Source organism: Equus przewalskii, unplaced genomic scaffold, assembly GCF_037783145.1.
Source record: "Equus przewalskii isolate Varuska unplaced genomic scaffold, EquPr2 ChrUn-9, whole genome shotgun sequence".
In the NCBI taxonomy this organism is placed as follows: domain Eukaryota; kingdom Metazoa; phylum Chordata; class Mammalia; order Perissodactyla; family Equidae; genus Equus; species Equus przewalskii.
The window spans coordinates 922,049-944,475 of record NW_027228757.1 but is presented as its reverse complement, the minus strand read 5'-3'; the positions used below and the strand labels follow the sequence as shown (position 1 = coordinate 944,475).

Below are 22,427 nucleotides of genomic sequence, written 5' to 3'. Positions count from 1 at the left end.
TACTCTCCAAATCGGTCAACAGACTCAACACAATCTCTATCAAAATCCCACCTGGATTTTTTGCATAAATTGGCAAGCTGATCGTAAAATTCATGTGGAAATGCAAGGGGCCCAGAATAGCCAAAACAATGTTGAAAAAGGACAAAGTTGAAGGACTAACACTTCCCAATTTCAAAACTTATTACAAAGCTACAATTCTGGCATAGGAGAGAGATGTTGATCAATGGAATAGAATTGAGAATCCAGAAACAAACCCATACATTTATGGGCAATTGATTTTCAAAAGGAATGCCAAAACAATTAAATGGAGAGAGAATAGTCTTTTCAACAAATGGCACTAGGACAACTGGATATCCACATGCAAACAAATGAAGTTGGACCCCTACCTCACTTCATATGCAAAAATTAACTCAAAATGGGTCAAAGACCTAAATGTAAAAGCTAAACCTATAAAACTCTTAAAAGAAAACATAGATGTAAATTTTCATGACCTTGGATTAAGCAATAGTTTTTTAACTATGACTGCAAGTGTACAAACAACCAAAGAAAACAAGAGATAAATTGGACATCATCAAAATTAAAAACTTTTGTACTCCAAGGGACACCACCAAGAAAGAAAAGACAATACACAGAATGGGAGAAAGTATTTGCAAATCATATGTCTGATAAGATTCTAATATCCAGAATATATAAAGAACTCTTACAACTCAACAATAAAAAGACAACACAATTTAAAAATGGGCAGAGGATTTGGATAAACATTTTTCCAAAGAAGATATACAAATGGCTAATAAGCACATAAAAAGATGTCCAACATCATTAGTCATCAGAGAAATGCAAATGAAAACCACAAAAGGATACTATTTCACACCTACTAGGATAACTATAATTTTTAAAATGGACAATAACAAGCGTTGGTGAGGATGTGGAGAAACTGGAACTCATACATTGCTGGTGGGAACGTAAAATAGTGCAGCTGCCTTGGAAAACAGTTTGAAAGTTCCTCAAAAAATTAAACATAGAATTACTATATGACCCAGCAATTCTACTCCTAGGTATATACCCAAGAAAACTGAAAATATATGTCTATACAAAAACTTGTACACAAATGTTCATAGAAGCATTATTTATAATAGTCAAAAAGTGGAAAGAGCCCAAATGTCCATCAACTGATGAATGGTTAAACAAAATGTGGTAAATCCACACAATGGAATATTATTCACACATCAAAAGGAATGAAGTACTGATGCATGCCACAACATGGATAAACCTTGAAAACATGTTAAGTAAAAGCAACCAGTCACAAAAGGCCACGTACTGTATGATTCCATTTACATGCAATGCCCAGAACAGGCAAACCCATTGACACAGGTCCATGGAGACTGACTGCTACTGGGAACAGGGTTTCTTTTTTTGGGTTGATGACATGCTCTGCAGTTAGATAGTGGTGATGGTTAAACTTGTGAACACACTAAAACCTACTGAATTGTACACTTTAAAAGGGTGAATTTTATGGTGTGTGGATTATATCTAAAAAAAAAAAAAAAATCCATGGGCATACTATAACACCCAGGGGGGAGCACTAACATGTCGTCAGCAGTCATGCCTGGTGAAGTGATTATGAGTAAGCATTTCCCTATCTTTACATTTTTCTCCGATTTCCAATTTTTCTACAATTAATATATTTTATCAGGAAAAATAATTTTAAAACAGCAAAAGAATCCAGTTGAGTTCCTCAGTGCTGAGGGACTGTCACAGAGATGAGAGACATACGACTGGCCACAGGGGGGACCTTGAGGAGGAAGTGAGTGTGGCCCCGAGATTACCTTTCCTTTCCAAATTTCGGCAGCAGAATTCAACCCTCAATATTCAGGTCTTGGCTTATTGTTCTGCAGTGGGTTTAAGTCCACGCCCACTGTTGTAAAAGTCACTTCTTTCTGTTAGTGAAATCTGAGACTGAGGCAAGAGAAAAGAGCTTGTGGTTACAACCACAATGTGGGATTTTTAAAAGTGTATGTCACAAATGCTAGCAATGTTTACCCAGTAGAATGTTATTTACTTTTCTTTCTGTTGAGAAAAAAAAAAAGCTGCGCCTGTGTCTCACAGGGTTTTTCTTAGGTGGATATTATTTCCTCATCCTCAGCCTAGCAGTTTCAAATTTTCCTACCTCATTAACCATTTGAGTTCACGATAATAAAAATATTGCAGTAGCCCTGGTGTACCGGGCTTTACTATTTAAAATTAGTGGATTTTGTTGAAAACAGTGGTTTACAGTTTAAAATATCATTTTCACAAACATTATCATATTTGATTCTCACCATAATTCAGTGTTGTATGTAATTGTCCCTATTGGTAGGTAAGTAACCTGAGGGCCAGACAGCACAGAGAAAGGAAGTGGAATGACAAGACCACGGTCTCAGCCACACACTGCTGTTCTCTGAAGCAGCCTGGTGTGGCATCTGCTTGGCAAACATTTATTTCTCTTTGAAGCACCACTGCTATCTGGTTTTTTGGTGCTATCCTTCTCTCCAGTTGGGGTCAAGCCCCGTCTCTGAGGCCTGCATCATTGTCCCTCTAGTTCTTGTCTCTGCCTCTCCTTGATGAATCCAGTGAATCTTTCTTTGAAGGGATTTATGTGGACACCCCAGTGTGAGTGAATGCTGGCTGTGGCGGGGGGGGGGGGGGGCGGAGGGGGGATGGATGACCGGGGGGGGGGGAGGCGGGGCATAGCGGGGCCCCCTTTCCCTCACAGCGCTTGCTGCCCCTTCTAGAGTCGTCCTAAGGAGTGGAGTTTTTAAGGTAGCCAACACATCCATCTTGGCTGTTTCTTTTTATTTTTAAAAATAAAATATTTCCAGATACATCAGTAAAAATTCTATGAAAAAATTTCTGAAAGTGACAGTATAAAACACCAACACGAGTGGAAGTAGAGGTGGAAAAGAGGACCATGCTGGAAGGAAAAACAGCAAGGAATCCCAGCCTCGTTCTTTCTCTTAGCACTGCTGCTACAATAAGAAGAACGCTTTGAGAAATTGACTCCCTCCCTCTGAACTAGAGCTCAGCTAAACACAGGAGCTTTGAGGTCTCTGCTGTACCATTTGCATCTCAGAACATCTTCCGCCTCAGACGTGTGGTGACCCGGCCACAGTGCACAGGACACCAGCTGGCTGCGGAGCCCCGCCCGCTGCAGGGCCCAGACGCGCCGGTATCGCAGTCTTCTTGCGCCACCTGCTGGCTACCTGATGTCATGCACGTTGCCATTTACATCATGACTAAAAAAATTCACACACATGTAAATACATAGAAATGTCTTGAAAGTTTGGAAGGACAGACAACAAGTTGTTAAAAGTTATTTTCTCTGTGTGGCAGGACTAAGGGGTATTTTCATTTCTAAGGTTTTTGTTTGTTCAATTGTTTATAATTAAGTGTATCATTCTGTAATCAGTTTTTAAAAAAGTGATAGAAGTTGCCTTCCAATTTAAAAAATTATTATTCTATGATTCATTCTGGCTTCATTTTTATATTTACATCTTTGAGCATCCTGAAATTTATTTAGTTTAAGGAATGAGTTTAAGATTTGATTTTTTCCCCCAGATGGCTAACTAGTTGTCTCAACCTCTAGCAACCCAAATGTCCATCAATAGGCATCTCGTTAAATGAATTATTCTGTGGCCACCCAGTGGAATACCAAGCAGAGGTGAAAAAGAATGAGGGAGCTTTATGTCGTGTGCTGATGCTCACAACATCTTATTAGGTGAAAAAAGCAAGGTAGGGAACAGTTTGTGTAATATGATCTCAATTAGATTTTTAAAATATACGCATGATGTCTGTTTCTTTTTATCTGCAATCTTTTAGATTCTTTAAAACTTTCTTGACAAATATAGAAGAACCTTAACAACGGTTTAATTGTTCCAGAAGGAAGTGAGAAGAAGGAAGGAAGGAAAGGAGAATTTTACTTTTCATTTTATTATCCCTTTGATAGTGGTTGAATTCTTTTCCATTATATGCAGGTATTGCCTTTATTTTGTTTTGTAATAAATAAAAATAATTAAGTGGGACATTGACTTTTATGTGTAGCTTTTATATCCTTTTAAAAATAAGGCAATTCCTTATAATTAATCAGTATCTGTGTTTTGATTGATTCTGTCCCCTTTGATATTTCTTCCCCCCACCAATAACAAGGGCTAAAATACATCTAGTGCTTTCTGTGAGTCAGGCACTGTTCTCGTTATTGATGTTGTCACTGCTGTTGTTGTGCTTAATTTCAGATGAAAACAATGAAGCAAAGAGAAGGTAGGTAAGTTGCCTAATGTGATCCGGTTAGTAGAGAGCAGGGCTGTGATTTATTTCCAGATACTTAAATTCCAGAGCCAGTGGAGCTTAACCACTACACCATACTGAGTTTTTGCTAAGCTTGCAGAAATTAGAAAACCTCAATTTTATTTATTTATTCAGTAAACATTTTTGAATGCCTAGTATATGCCAAGGGAGGAAGCCGTTGAATCGTTTCTCGCTTTTGTTAAGGAAGGCTTCCCGAAGGAAGCACAACTGGTGTGTCATAAGGTCCCTGATGTTGCTAATGGGATTGAGCTGCCAGAACGATGGGGCTCCACTGGAGCAGAGGGTGTCCTTAACTACGGGAAGGCACGGAGAGGACTCCTGCTGAGAATGGCCACCTCCTCTCGGTGCTGTTGCTGGTCCGCTGTGGGCTGGAGTTACACAGTCCCCTGCCCTCAAGGAGGTGCAGGTTGAGGGGGACTCACGGGCTGGTTCCGCCAGGGGATCTGCTGTTCGAGGGAAGAGGAGAGCGTTAGTGTGTGGTCTTCAATATAGGCAAGTTGAGAAGAGGAAAAACACAATTCTTAAGGTTATCTGTTAACTTACGTCAAAGATTTATTTGACTCATTGATGAGGGAACCAGGAAGAAGATAAAAGAATAGCTTTGAAGAGCATTTGAGCAACAGGGACTTATACAGTCAAGAAGAAAAGGAATGCCAAAATGAGATTGCTAATTTAGATACGAGACTGGTCAACATTCTCGGACAATAAAACGAAAACACTTTTGTGGTTAACCTCTCTGTTGGGCAATACAACCTTATCATTTTATCAACTTCTGCCAGTTAACCACTAACCATACACGACTGTAAGTGTCTGCATCTTTGTCTGTTGTCGATTATTTATCAAATACACTGTAACAACAAAGTTACCCTCCCCGGGAGAGGAAGATGAGTGTCCAGCAAGCTTTTCGGACAATGCTCTAGAGTGATACCAAAAAGACAAAAACGAAAAACTGAGCAATCCGCATTTTACCTTTTCCAAGTTTGGAGGAAATATCCTTTCACAGAAGGGAGGACCTCAGCTAGCTTCTGCGATAAGCTACTGGGTCACTTAGTAGCCATATGACCTTGAACAGGCTACCTGCCTTGTCTGGACATCAGGTTCCTTGTCCATAAAATGGGAATAATTATACTGTGGTAGTGTTTATTTCTCCCGTGTGAAGGAAAGTGGAGCTATAAGATAGGGCTCACTTTTTTAAATTATTCAAATTCTATCTGAGAATAGTTGATCAAAACCTGCAAATCTTCTTACTTCTGGGTTTAAGTTTGACTAGTATGAGACTGGGAGGGAGAGTCTGTACCAACGAAAGTCAGACCCAGCCCAGCCCAGCCCAGCCACAGTGGGGAGAGAAGCAGGGCTCTGAGCGAGCTTTGGGGTCTGGGAGATAAAACGAGGGGTCAGGATCTCAAGGCCTTGGCAGGGGTGGTCGAACGAAGACGCAGTTTCAGTGGCCCACTTGGATATAGCAGTGAACTGACTGTTACAGACAGGATGAGAGGTGATGTGATTATTAATAAGTAAAATACAATCGTTAAATCTTATTAACCATGAAAATAGCCACTGGACACTTGTCTTTTGCTGTTCCCTGCGCTTTCTATGATTTTACTCTACCCTCGTCTACCTCTGAGGTCGACAGAACAGGTGTTATCCCACTAGACTGAGAATTTTCTACGGCCATCTACTTCTGCCCCTCACCTGCTTCTCTGCATAGTGAGGCCCTTCGGAAAAGAAGGACTTGAGAGGAGCACGGCCTGGCCCGCTGCCCCCACTGCCCCCCAACACCCTCAGAACAGACATGATTGATGAACCTGAACATCTGCCAGGTTGAGATGAGGACAGCATGACACCCCCATCCTATTCCTCTGAGACATTTCAGAGCCAGGAAGAAGCTGCCCATACAGCCAGCCAGCTCCTCCCTCTGGACATCCTTGGTGCTAGTTTCTAGGTTCTGATCAGTACTGAAGTGGGCACCATGAGGCCCACTTCTCAAGAGCCCCAAATAAAGGGGCTGGAGTGACAAACAGGCGACCAAGCTCTGCCCAGGACTTCCAGGCTGGGCAGGGCAGTCGACATGAGGCGCAGTCTCCTGTCAGGGCTCCAGGTGGCATCTGAGGCACTGCAGTGACGTCCTCATGCTCGCCCTAGAGATGGAAATAGAGAGAGTAAGAGGGAGAGAGCTCTTTGGCCCTCTACCCCTTTTTGCCTCTCCTCCCTTCCTTCCTCTTCTCCTCTGCTGTTGTCTCAGACTTCCAGGGATCCCAAACTGGGAAACCCCACTGGTTACCCTCACTATATAGAAGGATCCCCCAGCCTCTAACAACGAACTGATTCATAATGTGCTTTTCACTTGATGGAATGCTGTTCCGTCTCCCTCACACCAATAAGTCTCGCTGGGCAGACGTGGTACCTGCTTGGCAATTAAAGACTGAAGCTCCAGGAGCTTGGTAGAGAGTCTTATATGAGGTTAGCATCTGGCTGACACAGGACTCCTCTCATTCCGCTGTTCCTTCCATAGCCCGTGTGACCTCATGCCCCCTCCAGATTGGCAGCCCCTCCAAGGACAGGGACTCCATCTCCCCCTTTCTTCCCACCCTTGACTCTATCCACAATACAAAGTCTGTTCAGGGTACAATGAGGCCTCCTGAGTGGAAAACGGGTCTTTTCAAGGCTGACTCCTTCGGCCTCACTCCCCACATCATCCTGCAGTGGAGCCAGGATCCAGCGCCACAAGAGGCCTGAGCCTGGACCAGAGAGAAGAGAGTGGCCTGGGGGCTGCCAGGGAGGAGGAGAAAGGCCAGGGCCAGCAGAGCAGGAGGGGAGGCTGCCCAGTGGCCTGCAGAGAACGCAGCAGCTGTGTGTGAACATGGATTGTGTCAGAAGGAGCAGGAGCCCTGCCGGGCACACCGAGCTGCTCCCTGCTCTTCCATCTAAGGTGCCGTTTTGCTAACTCCTCCAGTCCTTCATGCAACAATCCCAGCAGTAAACTGGGACTGTGTTTGCCATCACCAGGGGTCAAGAAAACTGGTCAGCTGTGCCTGGAGGGTGGAGCTGAGTCTGGGGTGTTACGGAAAGAGGTGCCAGGACTCCTCGCTTGTCCTAGAGGGTCCCACCTCACCCTGGTCAGTAGTAGCAGGAGAGGCAGAGGCCTCTCCTCAGAAGACGCTAGTTCAGTGAAAAGACGCCAGCCGGCGCCTGAGCTGTCTCACGCCTTCCTCTTTCAGAGAGTCCTGGGGAGACCTAGAAAGGAGCGTGAGCGAGCGAAGCCCAGTTTGGCTCTGCACTACTGACTCATTCCTGGTCTGCTCCTTTCTCATTCCATCCTCAAAGGGTTCTTTCTGCATCGATTGAAGAGTTCTAGGCCTTGCTCCCTGCCAAACTCAGGCTTTTATGGATGTACATACCAGAGACTTCCAAACCACAGTTCAGAAGTGATCTGGAGAGAAAGGCGCCGTGGGGAGTGAGCCTGGAATGGTGGCAGCCACGGGCTGCCTCCCACTGTACTGTCCCCCTCTCTGCGGGAGGCTGTTTGTTTGAGTTGGGCGGAAGCCAATCAGATGCGCTGGATCAGGGCGTCCTGGCTGAGGAGACAGGCGGCTGTTTGTCTTCTCTTGTTGGTCCTTCTCTCTGAGAGGAAGAGGGAAGGGCTTAGAAATGAGGATGGAGCGGAGAGGGAAAAGACAGTCAATCAAATCCTCAAAGAGGACCAGTGGGGTGGGCTCCTTGTTATCAGACACAGGCCCCAGTGAAAACCCCGCAGTTCAGCTAACTCGGAGAGTGGAGGAGAGCAGCAGAAGGCTGATTAGCAGAAAAAGCGGTGATTCTAAGCTTCACTCAACAACCGTGTCTGTGTGGCCTTGGGCAGGTCACTTTCTCCTCCACGTCCTCTTCTTCATCTGGTAACTGAGGAAGCCGAGTGTCCTGAGGTCCCTTCCAGTTCTGAACGTGGATGATTCTAATAGTGCGAAGCTACTGGTGTGAGAGCAGAGAGAAAAGAAGGCTCAGAGGTGATAACGAAGCTTGAAATGTTTCCCAATGGCTGTTTACAGAGCGAGTATTCCCACTGCATTGACAGCGCACAAAAGGGAAAGGGGCTTATTCTGAGTATTGGAAGTGTTCAATATCTTGATCTGGGGGTGGTTAGTTCCATGGTGTGTACGCAAGCAAAAATCGATTGAGCTGTACACTTAGATCTGTGCTCTTTGTTGTATGTAAATTATACCTCAGTAGAAAGGTTTAAAAATGAGCTTAAACTCCAGTAGGAGTTTAGACTTCAGAAAGAACTTCCTAAAAAGGGCGACTTCAGAGAAGTGAGTTTCCACCCAGGGAGGCTAAGCGTCAACCTTCTCTTGAGAACTTTAAGATTATCCATCTGTTCTGAAGGAGGAGATGGGAAACCAGGGAACAAATAAGATGACCTCTGTTTTGGAGAGTTTTCCGAAGTTCTTCCATCCCCAGAAATTCCCCTGTCCTTTCCCAGGGACAGAAGAATCCTCCTTGCTGTCTAATTTCCATCTCTTTTATTGCGATTCTAACTCCTCACTCTGCCCTCCATGGAGTCCAGCCATCTCCCTGGCCTCACACAAAATCTCTTTAGAGCCTTGAAGCTTTGAGTACTGAGGGGGACCCCATTTCAACCGTCTCACCAACCACTCTCTCTCCCTCATCCCATTCCCTTCTCCTTGAGGATGTCAGTTCCTGTTCTGGGCCCGCCCCCACCCAGGCCCTTTTTCCGGTGGTGTGTGCCAGCCAGTCCTGCATCCCACATCCCCAGCTGTTGACATTTCGTACCCACAAGATAAAGAAAGGGCCCCTGTTATTCAACAATAGGGGAAAAGACGGAGACAATGGGAAATTGTGCTTCCGATGGGGTGGGGACAGAGAAGGAAAGGACAGACAGACGGACAGCTAGGGGTCTGGATAGAAGGGGTCAGGTTTCTTGAAGCAGCCGGAGGTCCTGGAAGTCTGGTTCCCACCGTGAGAGCCTCTTTCCATAGGCAATGCGCATCCAGACACCGGAGGGTAGAGGTGAGGACTTGGTTCGGGGAGCGGGAGGGAGGCTGCTTAGATGAGGCCCAAATGGAAAGATGGAGGCAGCTGGAGCTTGACAGCTACGGATCTTTAAGCCTTATTTGTAGTTCATCCCCACTCCCATTGGTCCAATCGATCCACCCCTTCTCTGGCCCAAGAGCATCTAGAAGAAACGAGGCACCCAGCTCTCTGCATTCTTCCAGGTAATCATTCCTGGGTTGCCTTCTTTACTCCATCCCCCTTCATGGGTCCCCACCCCTCATCCCGACCCCAGCATCTTCCCCTGGGAGCAGGACAGTGAGCACCACAGATAAAGTGCCCAGTCAAGGGGCTGGACACCTTGGCACCTTGGCATCATCTGTGAGCTCAGAGCAGAAGCCTTTCCTCAAAGGTGCAAAAGGAGTCACCGCACTGATCAGATGCTCAAGTCCTGGAGCTCTAAGGTGCTCAGAACTTACAGGGACCCAAACAACTCCTTCACCTGGAACCTCTTCCTCCAGCAGGACGAAAAACTGCCAATCACTGCTTCCTCCATCTCTGTGAAGAGACCTGCGTCTAACAGGTAGGCAGTGGAGCTGGGGGCCACTCTCTCAGTCTCTGTAAGGGATATGAGGAAGCTATGTGCGTGCCTGTTCTGATGCTTTGAAATACAGATCAGTGATTAAGAGCTCGAGCCTCACTGTCAAATCCAGATTCAAATCCCGGCAAACTCTGCCTCTTACTAACAGTGTGACCTCGCTCAAGTTTCCTAAAATCTGTTTGAGCAGGTATAAAAGGGGATTCATAATCGCTCTTACATTGTAGGATGGCTGGGAGGAGTAAATATAAAAGCAGACATGTAAAGTGCTCAGAGCAGCTTCAGGCACATTCAGCTTCAAACTTGTGAGTGCCAGCTGTCCCTGCTGCTGGTCCTTCAGTCAGTCTCAGTTCCCACCATCACTCTGCGAAGCAGGTTCTCTACAAGAGAAGTGGTTCTCTCGCTCACGTCCCTGGCCCAGATACTTTCCCTTTTAACCATTGGGAAGTCCTTTCTGTGCCCAAGCCCCATTCTCCTCCTGCAAGCTCCTCTTTGGGCTTCATTTGCAGGAAGATGGAACTCAGCTCCTTAGCTTTCTGGCTCCTCCTCAGCGTTTCCTCCCTCTCCCCAGGTCCCAGCTCTCCTTCCCAGAAGTCCTTAGTGTGAACTCATTCATTAACACACATACACACACATACACACACACACATTTATTTAGCACCTACTGTGTACCAGAAACTATGCTAGGAGCTGCAGATAACAGCTAACACATGCATAGCACTTACCACATATCAGACACTATTTTAAGCATTTTACATATATTATTTCATCTAATCCTCACAACTACCCAGTGAGGTAGCTGTGTATTATTATCCACATTTTACCGATGAGGACATTGGGTCAGAGAGAGGTGAAATAACTCATTCACTCATGCACTTAGGAAGTGGAAGAATCAGATTTAGAAAATGAATAAAGCTTGGTTAAGAGGACCTCTGTACAATTTTTTTAAATGGTCAAGGTGATAAAGAATAGATACAATAAAGAAGGAGGGAAAAACTACTGAAATAGACAATTGTGTTTGAAATTATTTTTTATAACTATAATTTTACACTTTTAATGACTGGAAATCTCACTGATATAGTCTACATATGCAGATGTATTACTTTCAAATTCATACTGTTAATTTAGCTGCTAATAAAAGTACTTCTAAGAATAAAAAGCCCCCAGTCCACTGCAGTAGGAGAACCAGAGGAGCAGATCTCAGTGCACTACAGTGTGGCGGAGTCGGGGGAGAGGAGAGGTTTCCCAGAGGAGGTGAGGCCCACACTGATGTCTGTGAGGAGGCGAGGGTGAACTTGGGCTGTCTCGGAGCCAGAAGGTCAACATGTCTGGAGCACAATGCAGAGGGCACAGGGGGTGGGGGTGATGTTGGATGTGCAGGGAGGCTGGACCACAGAGAGCCTTGAAAGCTGTGGTTTGGGGACTAGACTTTATCCTCAGGGCAACAGAAGCCACTGTTTTAAGCAGGAGAGTGACAAGATCATACTCATTCTGGCTGCAGATGGAGAATGGGTGCTGGGAGAGGATAGAGACGAGCTGGCAATCCAGATGGCAGGACTTGGGAAGTAGCACTTGTGATGAGAAGGGGATAGGGAGAGGAGATGCTAAATCAGGACCAGCTGCCTGAAAAGATGTGAGAGAGGAAGAGGGACGGGCCCAGGAGGTCGGGGTGTGGGTGGGGGTGTGGGGAGGGACTGTCACTGCCCCCCGTCCCACATCGTCTTCCTTTTGCCACCAACAGCAGTCCCTTTCTCTGCCCCCATGGCTTCCAGCTGGACAGTCCCCTCTGAGGAACCCCTGATGGGAGTTCATCTCCAACCCTGCCCCCCTCATTCCCTTAGTCCTAAGGAATGCCCACCCTTTGTGCCCTACGGACGGTGCTGGGCGGACTCCTCGTCATGCCAGGCTGGCTCACGCTCCCCACGCTCTGCCACCTCCTTCTCCCTTGGACCTTCACCGTCTTCTTCCACAAAGCCCTGGGGGACCCAGGTAAGACCTCAGCCCAGCCCAGAATCTGGGGGACAGTTGGGGAGAGGCTCCGGGTGTTGAAAAGGCAGCTGTCTGAGGTACACAGGGAGCGAGAGTCACTGCTGAGTGGGAGAGGGACGAGAGGGGGTGGGGAGTCTGGGGAACGGGGTCTGGATGGGCATTTGGGGCAGTGAGGGTCAGGGGGTTCCTGCCACTGTGGCCCCCTCTGCTCAGCATCCCACCTTGGCCCCCACTACCTCCTGCCCCCCATCCACGAGGTCATTCACTCTCGTCGTGGGGCCACGGCCACGCTGCCCTGCGTCCTGGGCACCCCGCCTCCCAGCTACAAGGTACGCTGGAGCAAAGTGGAGCCAGGGGAGCTCCAGGAAACGCCGATCCTCATCACTAACGGACTGCACGCCCGGGGCTACGGACCTCTGGGGGGGCGCGCCAGGATGCGGAGGGGACATCGTCTAGACGCCTCCCTGGTCATCGCGGGCGTGCGCCTGGAGGACGAGGGCAGGTACCGCTGTGAGCTCATCAATGGCATCGAGGACGAGAGCGTGGCGCTGACTCTGCGCCTGGAGGGTGAGGCTCTTCGGTTCTCGCCCCGCTCCTTTCCTGCCACCTCATCTCGGGTCACCCAGGGCTCCTCCCCCAGCGTCTCCCCCGCCCGCCTCGGGGTTCCCCCAGCCCTCTCTCCTTGGCTGCCCGGTTCCTTCCCCTCCCCCCGTCTGCCGGCTCTCCCCAGGCTGTCCGCCACCCCCTAGGTGTGGTGTTTCCGTACCAGCCCAGCCGGGGCCGGTACCAGTTCAATTACTACGAGGCGAAGCAGGCGTGCGAGGAGCAGGATGGACGCCTGGCCACCTACGCCCAGCTGTACCAGGGTGAGCGGCGGAACCTGGGCACTGCCTAGGCCCTCTCCGGGCTGTCACATGCGCCCCAGTGGAGGCGAGCTCCGGGCCTGACTCCTGCCTGTGAGGCCTCTAATCCCCCGGACCATCCCCGCCCCTGCCATCTCCCGCCAGCGTGGACCGAGGGTCTGGACTGGTGTAACGCGGGCTGGCTGCTTGAGGGCTCCGTGCGCTACCCCGTGCTCACGGCGCGCGCTCCGTGCGGCGGCCGCGGTCGGCCCGGGATCCGCAGCTATGGGCCCCGAGACCGGAAGCGCGACCGCTACGACGCGTTCTGCTTCACCTCTGCGCTGGCAGGTGCGGGCTGGGCGAGCGACCCGGGAGGGGGCGGAGCCTGACGGGCTGCGGAGGAGGGGCCCTGGCGCGCGAGGGAGGCGGGGCGGGGCGAGCGAGGCTAAGACGGCGACTTGGGGCGGGGTCTGAAGAATGGGGCGGGGAAAGTACCACGCAGGAGGCTTGAGATCGGTGGCCGCCTCTCTGTCTCGTCAAAAAGTCGCCCCCTCCGTCACTCCGCCCACCCAGGTTCCAGCCCGCCTCCCGCAACCTCACCCACACCCCGTACCTCGATACACCCACTCCTGCTACCCAAGCTCGGTCCCGCCCCTTCTCTGCCCGCGCTCCCTGGGGGTCTGAATCCCCGCCGCACCCAGCCCTGCCCAGCTCTCGGCCAGTCGCTGACCTGCTCTGGTCCCCAGGCCACGTGTTCTTCGTGCCCGGGCGGCTGACGCTGTCTGAGGCCCACGCGGCGTGCCGGCGGCGCGGGGCCGTGGTGGCCAAGGTAGGGCATCTCTACGCCGCCTGGAAGTTCTCGGCGCTGGACCAATGCGACGGCGGCTGGCTGGCGGACGGCAGCGTGCGCTTCCCCATCACCACGCCGCGGCCGCGCTGCGGGGGCCTCCCGGATCCCGGAGTGCGCAGCTTCGGCTTCCCCAGACCCCAGCAGGCCGCCTACGGGACCTACTGCTACTCCGAGTAGCGGCCCAGCGCACCCCCTCCAGCGCGCACGACAAAGCCTGGGAGTCGTGGCGGGGTCTCTCGCCGCCCCTTTCCCACGAGCCTGCCTTCTCGCCAGACAAGGAGGAGCCCCTTCTGACCCGCCTTCCCGGCCGGCAGAGGGCTGCGGGCAGCGAGCAGATCCCGGCTGGCCGGGCGGTGGGAAGGGAGGTGGTGGCGCCCCCCGTGGCGGGGTGTGCGTGTACCACCCTCGGCCCCGCGGATCGAGGACCGGCCGCTGTTCTCGTGCCGCCAGCAAACCAAGCAGTGACTACTAGGGGACGGAATGGGTGCCCAGGGGGCATTAACTGACCTCTGTAAACAGCAATAAAATAACTTAGGGACTTTTTGTGTTGGGCGAAGCTGTAAGTGCGGCGATGCGTCGGGGGAGGGGGAGGGATGAAGGGGACCCAGAGGGCTGACTGCGCGGCTAGGAAGACAGAGTAAGAGGAGGGGCTACTGCTGCCGAGGAGTGAGGCTGCAGGAGAGTGGAGATTGAGAGGAGAGGACGCCAAAAGGCCGAAGGAGAGTTGGAGACGCCGGAACAGTCGCGAGAGAACCCAGCAGTATTGTTTCGCCAGGCCCCATGCGGGGGCGCCACACACTCACCTAAGATTACTCTGGTTCAAATCCGCCAGGAGCGCTCCAAACCCCCAGGCCTACCCTCGGGGCACCACAGAACAAATATGAGATGCACCTAAACATACTTCAAAATGTGTTTGTATCCTGCCAGTCTCCCAGAAGGGTTTGCAGAACAACTAGAAAGGTAATACCATTGCTACAATTGACAGGCAAGTTAGCCTGCGGAAGGAGGCGGCGGCCAACACCGGCAACAACAGGGTCACCGCAGGATTGATACTTCAGGGTGATGGGCGTTCGGTTTAACGTTCCCCACCAGCACGGCCGTCCAGGTGGAGAGAGAAACTGGACCAGTAACATTCTTAACATCTGGCTAGAGGAAACATACTAGTAATTCAAGAGACAAACTCTAATGTCATTAATCCATTTTTCTTTACACTACGTTTATTCTACTCAAGGAATCTACACCACAAAAAGCCTGGGCTAGACAGTAGTAATGACTGGAGCCAAGGGTATGAACATCCCAATGGCCCTGGATATGTGTTGTAAAATTGCTTTCCAAGAGGGTTCTTGCTATAATTGCTAGAGAATTCATCCCATGGGACTTTTATAAGGACAGAGAATGATTGAACAGCATCTTCAATAACCCTCATATAGCAAGTGAAATCTTTGTGCCAGTTCCTAAGCTCCAGTTTTTCTCATCTTGGTCATGGGATAGTAACATCTGCCTCCCCAGGTTTTTGTGGCGAGTAACTGAGACAATGCACGTACCGGGTAGTACATGCCTGGTACACATAAAAGGCACTCAGTAAGTGGTAACTATAATAATTAATGATTATTATTATGACAATAATAACAGAACAACAATAATTATTATTATTCAGGTTCTTACCAGGTAGCCTGTGGGGTTGATTGCTGTCTGGCACTATTTTAGTCAAGATAAGCTAAATTATACTGTGATAACAAATAACCTCCAAATCTCAGTGGCTTAGAACAACGAAGGTTCATTTCTTGCTCAGGCTACCTATGTGCTGTGGTCAAAAAGTGGACTCTTCTCAGTTTAGTTATTCAGGGACCCAGGCTGATAGAGCAGCCACCAGCTCAATGCCATCAATCACCAGAAGAAAAAAATTAAAAGAGCTCTGGAGGGTCTTACAGTTAATGGCTACAGCCCAGAAGGGACACCTGTCCCTTGTGTTCACAAACCATTCTCCAGAACTAATCACATGGCCCCACTCAACCACAAGGGGGCAGGAAAGAGCAATCCTGCTTAGGCCTAGAATAGAACTGGAAATACTTGATGAACAGCATCAGCACCAGCATCTACACAAGAATCAATTTAGAGGGCAGTCTAGATTCTGAGACATACTGGTAGTCACCCACTCGCCCACTGCTCTTCTGGGTTTCTAAGTTCTGACCTATTCTGGAGTCAGAGCCCCAGAAAGCCAAGATCCTGGGCCCAGCTACTCAGCCTGCAGAAAGATGGCTTTTCTTTAGTGTGACGTCTCAGCCTTTGTCAAGAGACCACATGAGAAATGGTCATGGGAGGAGCTTTTCACTTGCTGCAAAGCTCTGTTTCTTCACCCATAAAGACACATGACCACTAATTCTTACAACTACGTCTCATATTGCTATTATTATTATTATTATTATTTTGCAGGGGAAGATTTGCCCTGAGCTAACATCTGTTGACAATCCTCCTCTTTTTTTTTTTTTTCCTCCCCAAAGCCCCAGCGCATGGTTATATAGCCTAGTTGTAATTCCTTCTGTTTCTTCTATGTGAACTGCTGCCGTAATATGGCAACTGACAGACAAGGGGTGTGGTTCCACCACTGGGAAACTAACCCAGGCTGCTGAAGCGGTGAGCATCGAACTTCAACTGCCAGGCCATCAGGGCTTGCTCATACTATTTTTTTTATTATGGAGAATTTCCCACATACACATAAATATAGAGACTAGTATAATGATCCACTTCATCATCCAGCTCGACCATTTCAAGTTTCTGCCCTTCCTGTTTTATGAATCCTCTCACTTGTGTTTGTTTTTGTGGAGTATTCTAAAGCAAATCCCAGACAGCCTACCATTTCACCTGTAATTACTCAGTACGTATTTCTAACATACAGTGACTTTTTAAAGTAACCGTAATTCCATCATCACACTCCCCCAACAAAATTAAATTAATTTTATCTAATATTTGGTTCATGATCACTTTCCCCTGAATGTCTAAAAAACACAATTTTGTAGTTGATTTGCTCAAACCAGGATCCAACAAAACTTTATACACTGCACTTGATTAATTTTTTTAAGTATCTTTGAAGCTATAATACTTCTTCCTCTTTCGTTTTATCTATGCCCTTTTGTTTGTTCAAGAAACTGGGTCATTTTCTAGTCAATTTTCTCACATTCTGGATTTGGCCGAGTGTATCCTTGTGGTGTCGTTTAACATATTCCTCTGTCCCCTGCAATTATATTTAGAAGTTTGATTAAATTTACATTTACTTTTTTTTCCAGGAATATTTTATGAATGATGCTGTATGCTTCCTCTTTCATTGCATCAGGAGGCACATGGTGTCTGGTGGTTGTAGTAAAATAGTGATGCTTAGGTTGAGCGGTAAATTCAGGTAGTGTCAGTCTGACTCATTCATTATAAAGTTCCTCAGTGTATTAGTTTCCTACAGCTGCTATAACAAAGTATCACAAACTTGGTGGCTTAAGACAACAGAAATGTATTCTTTTACCATTCTGCAGGCCAGAAGTCCAAAGTCAAGGCATCAGCAGTGTCACACTCCCTCTGAACACTCTAAGGAGAATTCTTTCTTGCCTCTTCCGTCTTCTGGTGGCTGGTGGCATTCCATGGCTTCTTTGGCTGCCTCTGTGGTCACGTTGCCTCCTCATCTTCATGTGTCTGTGTCTTCTCTTCTGTCTCTTATAAGGACACTCATCACTGGATTTTCCCCACCTGGCTAATCCAGCATGATCTTATCTCAAAACTATTAACTGAATTTAGGGAACGAATTCAGATAATGAACTGCATCTGCAAAGACTTTTTCCAAACAAGTTAACATTCAGAGGTTTCAGGAGTTAGGACGTGGACATATTTTTTGTGGCCACCATTTAATCTACTACACCCATCAAGTTTTTATCTAATGGTTACTGATGATCATTGTCTAGATACCTTGTTTCACTATCTCATTAGCAAAAGGGAGATATTCTAATTTTGTCATTCCTCCTTCATTTATTCGCTGTGAATCATCTATGAAGAAAAATTTTCTTCATCAACTATTTTGTTATTCTGACATATAACCCATTCAGGAAAGGTAGGGTTAAGGCTTGGTTCGCTTCCATTTGTCTTAGATAAGTGCTACGGAATGAATGTTTGTGGCCCCCCAAATTCATATGTTAGAACCCTAATCCCTAACGTGATGGTTTTGGAGATGGGGCCTTTGGGAGGTAATTAGGGCATGAGGGTGGAGCCCTCACCATGGGATTCGTGCCCTTATAAAAAGAGACTCAGGGGAGCTTGCTTCCTCTCTCTGCTCTCCACCACGTGAGCATACAACAAGAAGATGGCCATCTGCAAACCAGGAAGTGGGTTCTCACCAGACACCAGATCTGCCGGCCTCCAGAACTGTGAGAAATAAACCTTTGTTGTTTAAGTCACCCAGTCTCTGGCAATTCGTTATAGACAGCGGGGTTCCCCCAAAGCAGATGTGAGTCAAGACTTTGAGTACAAGTAGTTTATTTGGTAGGTCATGCTAAGTGGCACCGGGAGAGGGATGGGGAAGTGGAGGCAGGAAAGGGAAGGAAGCCTGTGAAAGCTGTGAATAGAGCAGGTGGAGCAGCTGGGCTCGATCCTGCGGGGGCATTCTGGAAGACAGCGCAGAGCCTGTCTCAGAGAAGCCCACCCAAGCGGCAAAGAAACTAGGGTATTGTCGGTCAGCTTCCTGTCTGTTGGTTGAGGGCTGCTTCTGGGAACATTAACCCTCCAGCACTCCTGGCTAGCCCTGCACACAAACGTGCTCCCGCAGCCAGAAAGCAAGCCCTCAGGCAGAGGCACAGATGTTCACCGAGAAGCCTTCTCCTTGTAGGTAGAGGTGAATGCTGAAGGATGTGGGTCACAGCTGCAATCCACCCTTTGCACCGCTCAGATCTGTTTGTGCCCCCCAGTTAAGTTCACTTTGTCCTGTCGCTGATTCTTCAAGGTCGTGGCTGATAACAATTTCTAATTCTTTAAAAAGAAAGTCTTACAACAGGAGGGCTAGTGGGACAAACTACAGTAACCGTTGCTGCAGTTGGTTCCAAGGCTGTAATCAATGTTCAACATCTCCCTCCTCTACGATTCATTCTGTTGGTCTCTGGGGCTTTCACAATAGAAAAACCCAGACCTTCAGCCCTGATGGCCTCAAGCTTTCATTACCATGCCCTTGACAGGCAAACATTGCTGCAACTGCCCGGCCACAGTTACCACTGGACGGGGGATAATCAAGATCAAATATCTGCCAACCGGTCAATTGGCATGAATGGCCCAAAATGACCCCATGGCTGCTGTATCCTGGGGTTTAGTGATACCCTTACTGTGACCCCTGGCAGGTGCATTTCCCACCCCAGGAACTAGGGCATCTAATCCTGCAGAGCCTAAATTTATAGGGACAAGAAGCACAAATTTCCCAAGTGGGTCACTGACTGATGGTGAAAGGGTTATTGCTACTTCCACACCCTGGTTCCTGTACCCATGATTTCTAGCTCTCTGGGATACAGCACCACATAATGGCCATTGGTTCAAAATACATACAGCATTTTGAAGGCCAGTATCCCAGTCTTAGAGGATGTTTTCCCCAAACTGGTGTTTAGATGTGCTGTAAAGAGGCCATACTAATGTCAGACTGGCAGTTTTGAGGTGATGTGGTATATTGCAGGGCCAGTGGGTCCTGTGGTCATGTGCCCATTGTCACAGTTCCTTCACTGTAAAGTGGATCCTCTTGGTTAGAGGTGATACTATATGAGATCTCATAAGGATAAATAATTTACTTTATATCCTTGGATATTGGTGGTGGCCAAGGCACTTGGGCAGGGAAGGCAAATTCATATCCAGAATATGCATTAATCCCAGTAAAGAGATATTACTCCCCCTCCAGATGGAAAGAGGTACACTGTAATCATCCTGCCTCCCAGTGGCTGGTTGGTGTCCTTGAGGGATGGTACCATGTTGAGGATTTAGCGTCTGTCTCTGCTGCTGATAGGCCAAGCATCCAGCAATGGCAGTAGCTAGGTCAGCTTGGTGAAAGAGAGCCTGGCTGGTGGGCCTTGCATAGTCTCCATATCTACTGCCACAACTACTCCATTCATGGGCCCATTGTGCAAGCCCCGGCGTGGCAGAGGACAAAGGCTGGCTGTTACCCACTGGCGTTCTTCTGTCCGCCTGGCTGTTCAGTGCCTTCTCTGCAGTGAATATTCTTTAAGGGCACTGCCACAAGACACAATGCCCACTCCTGTAAGTCCATCCATATAGCTCTTCCCTAGACTTCCTTATCCCCAAACTTCCAGTCTGGGTCTTTCCTGGCCTGACCAACCAACCAAGCCATTTGCCACTGCTCAAGAGTCCGTGTATGCACTCCCCTCAAGTCACCTCTCTCACTGTAAAGTAGGTGGCTGGTGTACTGCTTGGAGCGTCCTCCTGGGAGGGTTTCCCCTCACCACCGTCTTTCAGGGCCACCCCTGAGCAGGGCTGCAGGGCGGCAGCAGTCCGTGTTTAGTTCCCATCAATGTATCAAAGTGGCCCATCCATGAACCGGGCCTGGGCTTCTTCCTCCTCTGAAGCCTGATCACAGAGAAGCCCCACAGGGCCATAGCGCAAGCTGAGAGAGAGGCAGGTGCGACAGAGATCGATAATGTGGGAGTTTGGGCCTCCTGCTCACGTAGCTGACTTTTGCCCTCTGAACACGCTCACACCCAATCACAATGTACCATTTTGGATTCTGCTGTGCCCACCCACGTGTGCTCATGACTTGGTGGGTGTGAAAATTTGCAGATCTTAATAGGAAAGTATGACAGGGAAGGGAAGGAATCCAATAAATAATTGAGTAAATAATCCAGATAATTGAGCAGGTGATGTCTGTGAGCAGCTGGAGCTCAAAGCTGCTGGGAGCTCTGGGACACTGTGGCCCTTGCCTCGCAGTGTTCCCACCTGAGAGCTGAGGGGGCTGGGGTCTTTAGTCTGCCACCTCCCCTCTGTCACAGTTCAGGGCTGTTTCCAGGGGCATCAACTCTTGGATACTTCTGACTTGCCACGCCCTTGGGCGGAGCACACCTCCATGGTCAGAAACAAATCCTCAGGCGGTCAGCAGCCTTTGGCTTGTTGAGGGGGCAGCTGGGCAGGACACCAACAGTATCTGCTATATGCTGATTTCATTTCCAAAATCGTGAGTCGGTGCCTTTAAATGTCCAAAGGTGAGAGGTGATTTTATTTTTTAGTATCATTATGAACTCACGGACTTTTTACATATTTGATGTGGTTCAATTTCTTACAGTCCTTATTCATCTTAATCCTGAAGTTGTTTCCTTTTTGGCCAGTGGCAGTCTTCTCAAGTTGGCCACTGGGTCCTTTTTTTTTTCCCCCCTTTTTCTCCCCAAAGTCCCCCTGGTGCATAGTTGTATATTTTTTTTACTTGTGGGTCCTTCTAGTTGTGGCATATGGGATGCCGCCTCAGCATGGTCTGATGAGCGGTGCCATGTTTACGCCCAGGATCCGAACCAGTGAAACACTGGACCGCTGAAGCGGCGCATGCAAACTTAACCACTTGGCCACTGGGCCGGCTCCTGGGTCCTTTTGACATGAACTTGATCGGAGTCCTACAAGTTCCCTATTCTGAAGTATGACAAGCTATCCTGCCCCAGACCTGGAGTTTCTCCAAAGAGTCGTGGTTCCTTTCAGTGGAAAGTATTATTTAAAGGCCACCGTCCGGGCACAAGGGATAGTCATTGTTGTCGGGCTGTCACTGCTTCTAAGCCTTTTCAGTAGACAGGAGATATATATACAGACCAGGAGTTCGTGCTGTTATTTCCATTCAGACTCAAGATTGATAGTTTCTGCTTAACTTTCCTTTTCTGACACTGAAAATCTTAGTTCCTACACCATTACTAAAATTACTTCTTTGCTCTATCACAATAAATAGTGCTTTTCAAAATTATAATGCCAACATTAAAATTTCTCCATGGTTCTTTTTGTTCCTAGAGATGTATAGTCAAAATGCTGAGTTTTATAATCACTTGAGAGAAAATTCTTCTCTGTGGCTTTGCCTCCAACTTCATGCACAATTAGGTGCGTTTATTTCAGTTTGTTTTAGATTTTTAGGGATCACAGCACTTTCCTTCTTTTTATTTCATCTCAAATTAATTTAATTCTGTCAAATTTTGTTTTAATTATATAAAACATTTACATAGTCCCAACATCAGAACCATGAGACAAGGTGTTATTCCCATTTTACAGGTAAAGAAACTGAGGCTCAGAGAGATTAGCAGCTGCCCAGCATCATAGAAGCGTGGGTGGTCTTCCCCATGGGAGGAAGGGAGAGGGGCTGCAGGGAGCCTGCAGACAGGACGAACTTTTTCTCAAGAAGTAGACTTGGAGGTGCTCAGAGCTGAGCCTTCCAGGTCCTTTAGCCGTTCTCTGTGGGACAGGCCAGTGGTCTCTTCTGAACACAGAGTCTGCGCCCCTCAAAGCAAGGGGGACAGTTGGCTCCTGCTCACGCAGCAGGGATCCTACCCCAGTGTTGGCCAGCCTGTAGGTCCCACTGCTGTCTCCCCACCACCCCGCTTCCCCTCCCACCCCCCGACCTGTGTTCAGCTGCAGGAGCCCGCGGAGTTATACCCAGCCGTTCCCTGGCCTGGGCCGGGGCGCCCCCCCCCTCACCGCCTGGGCCAGGGTCCCGTGCTTCCTGGCCCCTTTCAGAAGCTATCAAAGCCCCCATTCTATGAACACAGCTGTCCCAGTGTTCAGTGCCCCATCCATCCCCCCTCTTCAGCCCCACTCC

At 48.4% G+C, this 22,427-nt stretch overlaps 1 protein-coding gene and 1 long non-coding RNA gene across 17 annotated transcripts; one reads left to right on the top strand and one right to left on the bottom strand.

Annotated features, from left to right (window-relative positions):
* Window positions 1–4,868: 4,868 nt before the first annotated feature.
* Window positions 4,869–13,645, bottom strand: LOC139081755 (uncharacterized). 5 transcript variants are annotated; one of them, XR_011536989.1, is made up of 4 exons: window positions 13,505–13,645; window positions 10,164–10,323; window positions 7,740–9,963; window positions 4,869–6,479 (listed from the first exon to the last, which is right to left on the bottom strand). It is a non-coding gene; the product is annotated as an uncharacterized lncRNA (long non-coding RNA). The 5 variants fall into 5 exon arrangements; XR_011536985.1 differs by having other exon boundaries at window positions 6,746–8,307; XR_011536986.1 differs by having other exon boundaries at window positions 7,740–8,307.
* HAPLN2 (hyaluronan and proteoglycan link protein 2) lies at window positions 9,226–14,167 on the top strand. Of its 12 annotated transcripts, none has more exons than XM_070608594.1 (9): window positions 9,231–9,363; window positions 9,474–9,569; window positions 9,870–9,928; window positions 11,445–11,576; window positions 11,785–11,932; window positions 12,146–12,499; window positions 12,682–12,798; window positions 12,940–13,122; window positions 13,521–14,167. In XM_070608594.1, the coding sequence occupies exons 5-9, from the start codon at window positions 11,794–11,796 to the stop codon at window positions 13,799–13,801; spliced, it is 1,074 nt and encodes a 357-aa protein (XP_070464695.1). In that variant the 5' UTR covers window positions 9,231–9,363; window positions 9,474–9,569; window positions 9,870–9,928; window positions 11,445–11,576; window positions 11,785–11,793; the 3' UTR covers window positions 13,802–14,167. The 12 variants fall into 12 exon arrangements, with proteins under 12 accessions (XP_070464692.1, XP_070464683.1, XP_070464693.1 ...); XM_070608593.1 differs by having other exon boundaries at window positions 9,867–9,928; XM_070608590.1 differs by having other exon boundaries at window positions 9,331–9,363; window positions 9,462–9,569.
* Window positions 14,168–22,427: the final 8,260 nt, after the last annotated feature.

Coding starts and splice junctions, on each gene's coding strand:
- HAPLN2 (XM_070608582.1), top strand. CDS start 11,794: ATGCCCACCCTTTGTGCCCTACGGACGGTGCTGGGCGGACTCCTCGTC. Junction 12,500..12,681: donor GCTGACTCTGCGCCTGGAGG/GTGAGGCTCTTC, acceptor GCCACCCCCTAG/GTGTGGTGTTTCCGTACCAG. Junction 12,799..12,939: donor CTACGCCCAGCTGTACCAGG/GTGAGCGGCGGA, acceptor ATCTCCCGCCAG/CGTGGACCGAGGGTCTGGAC.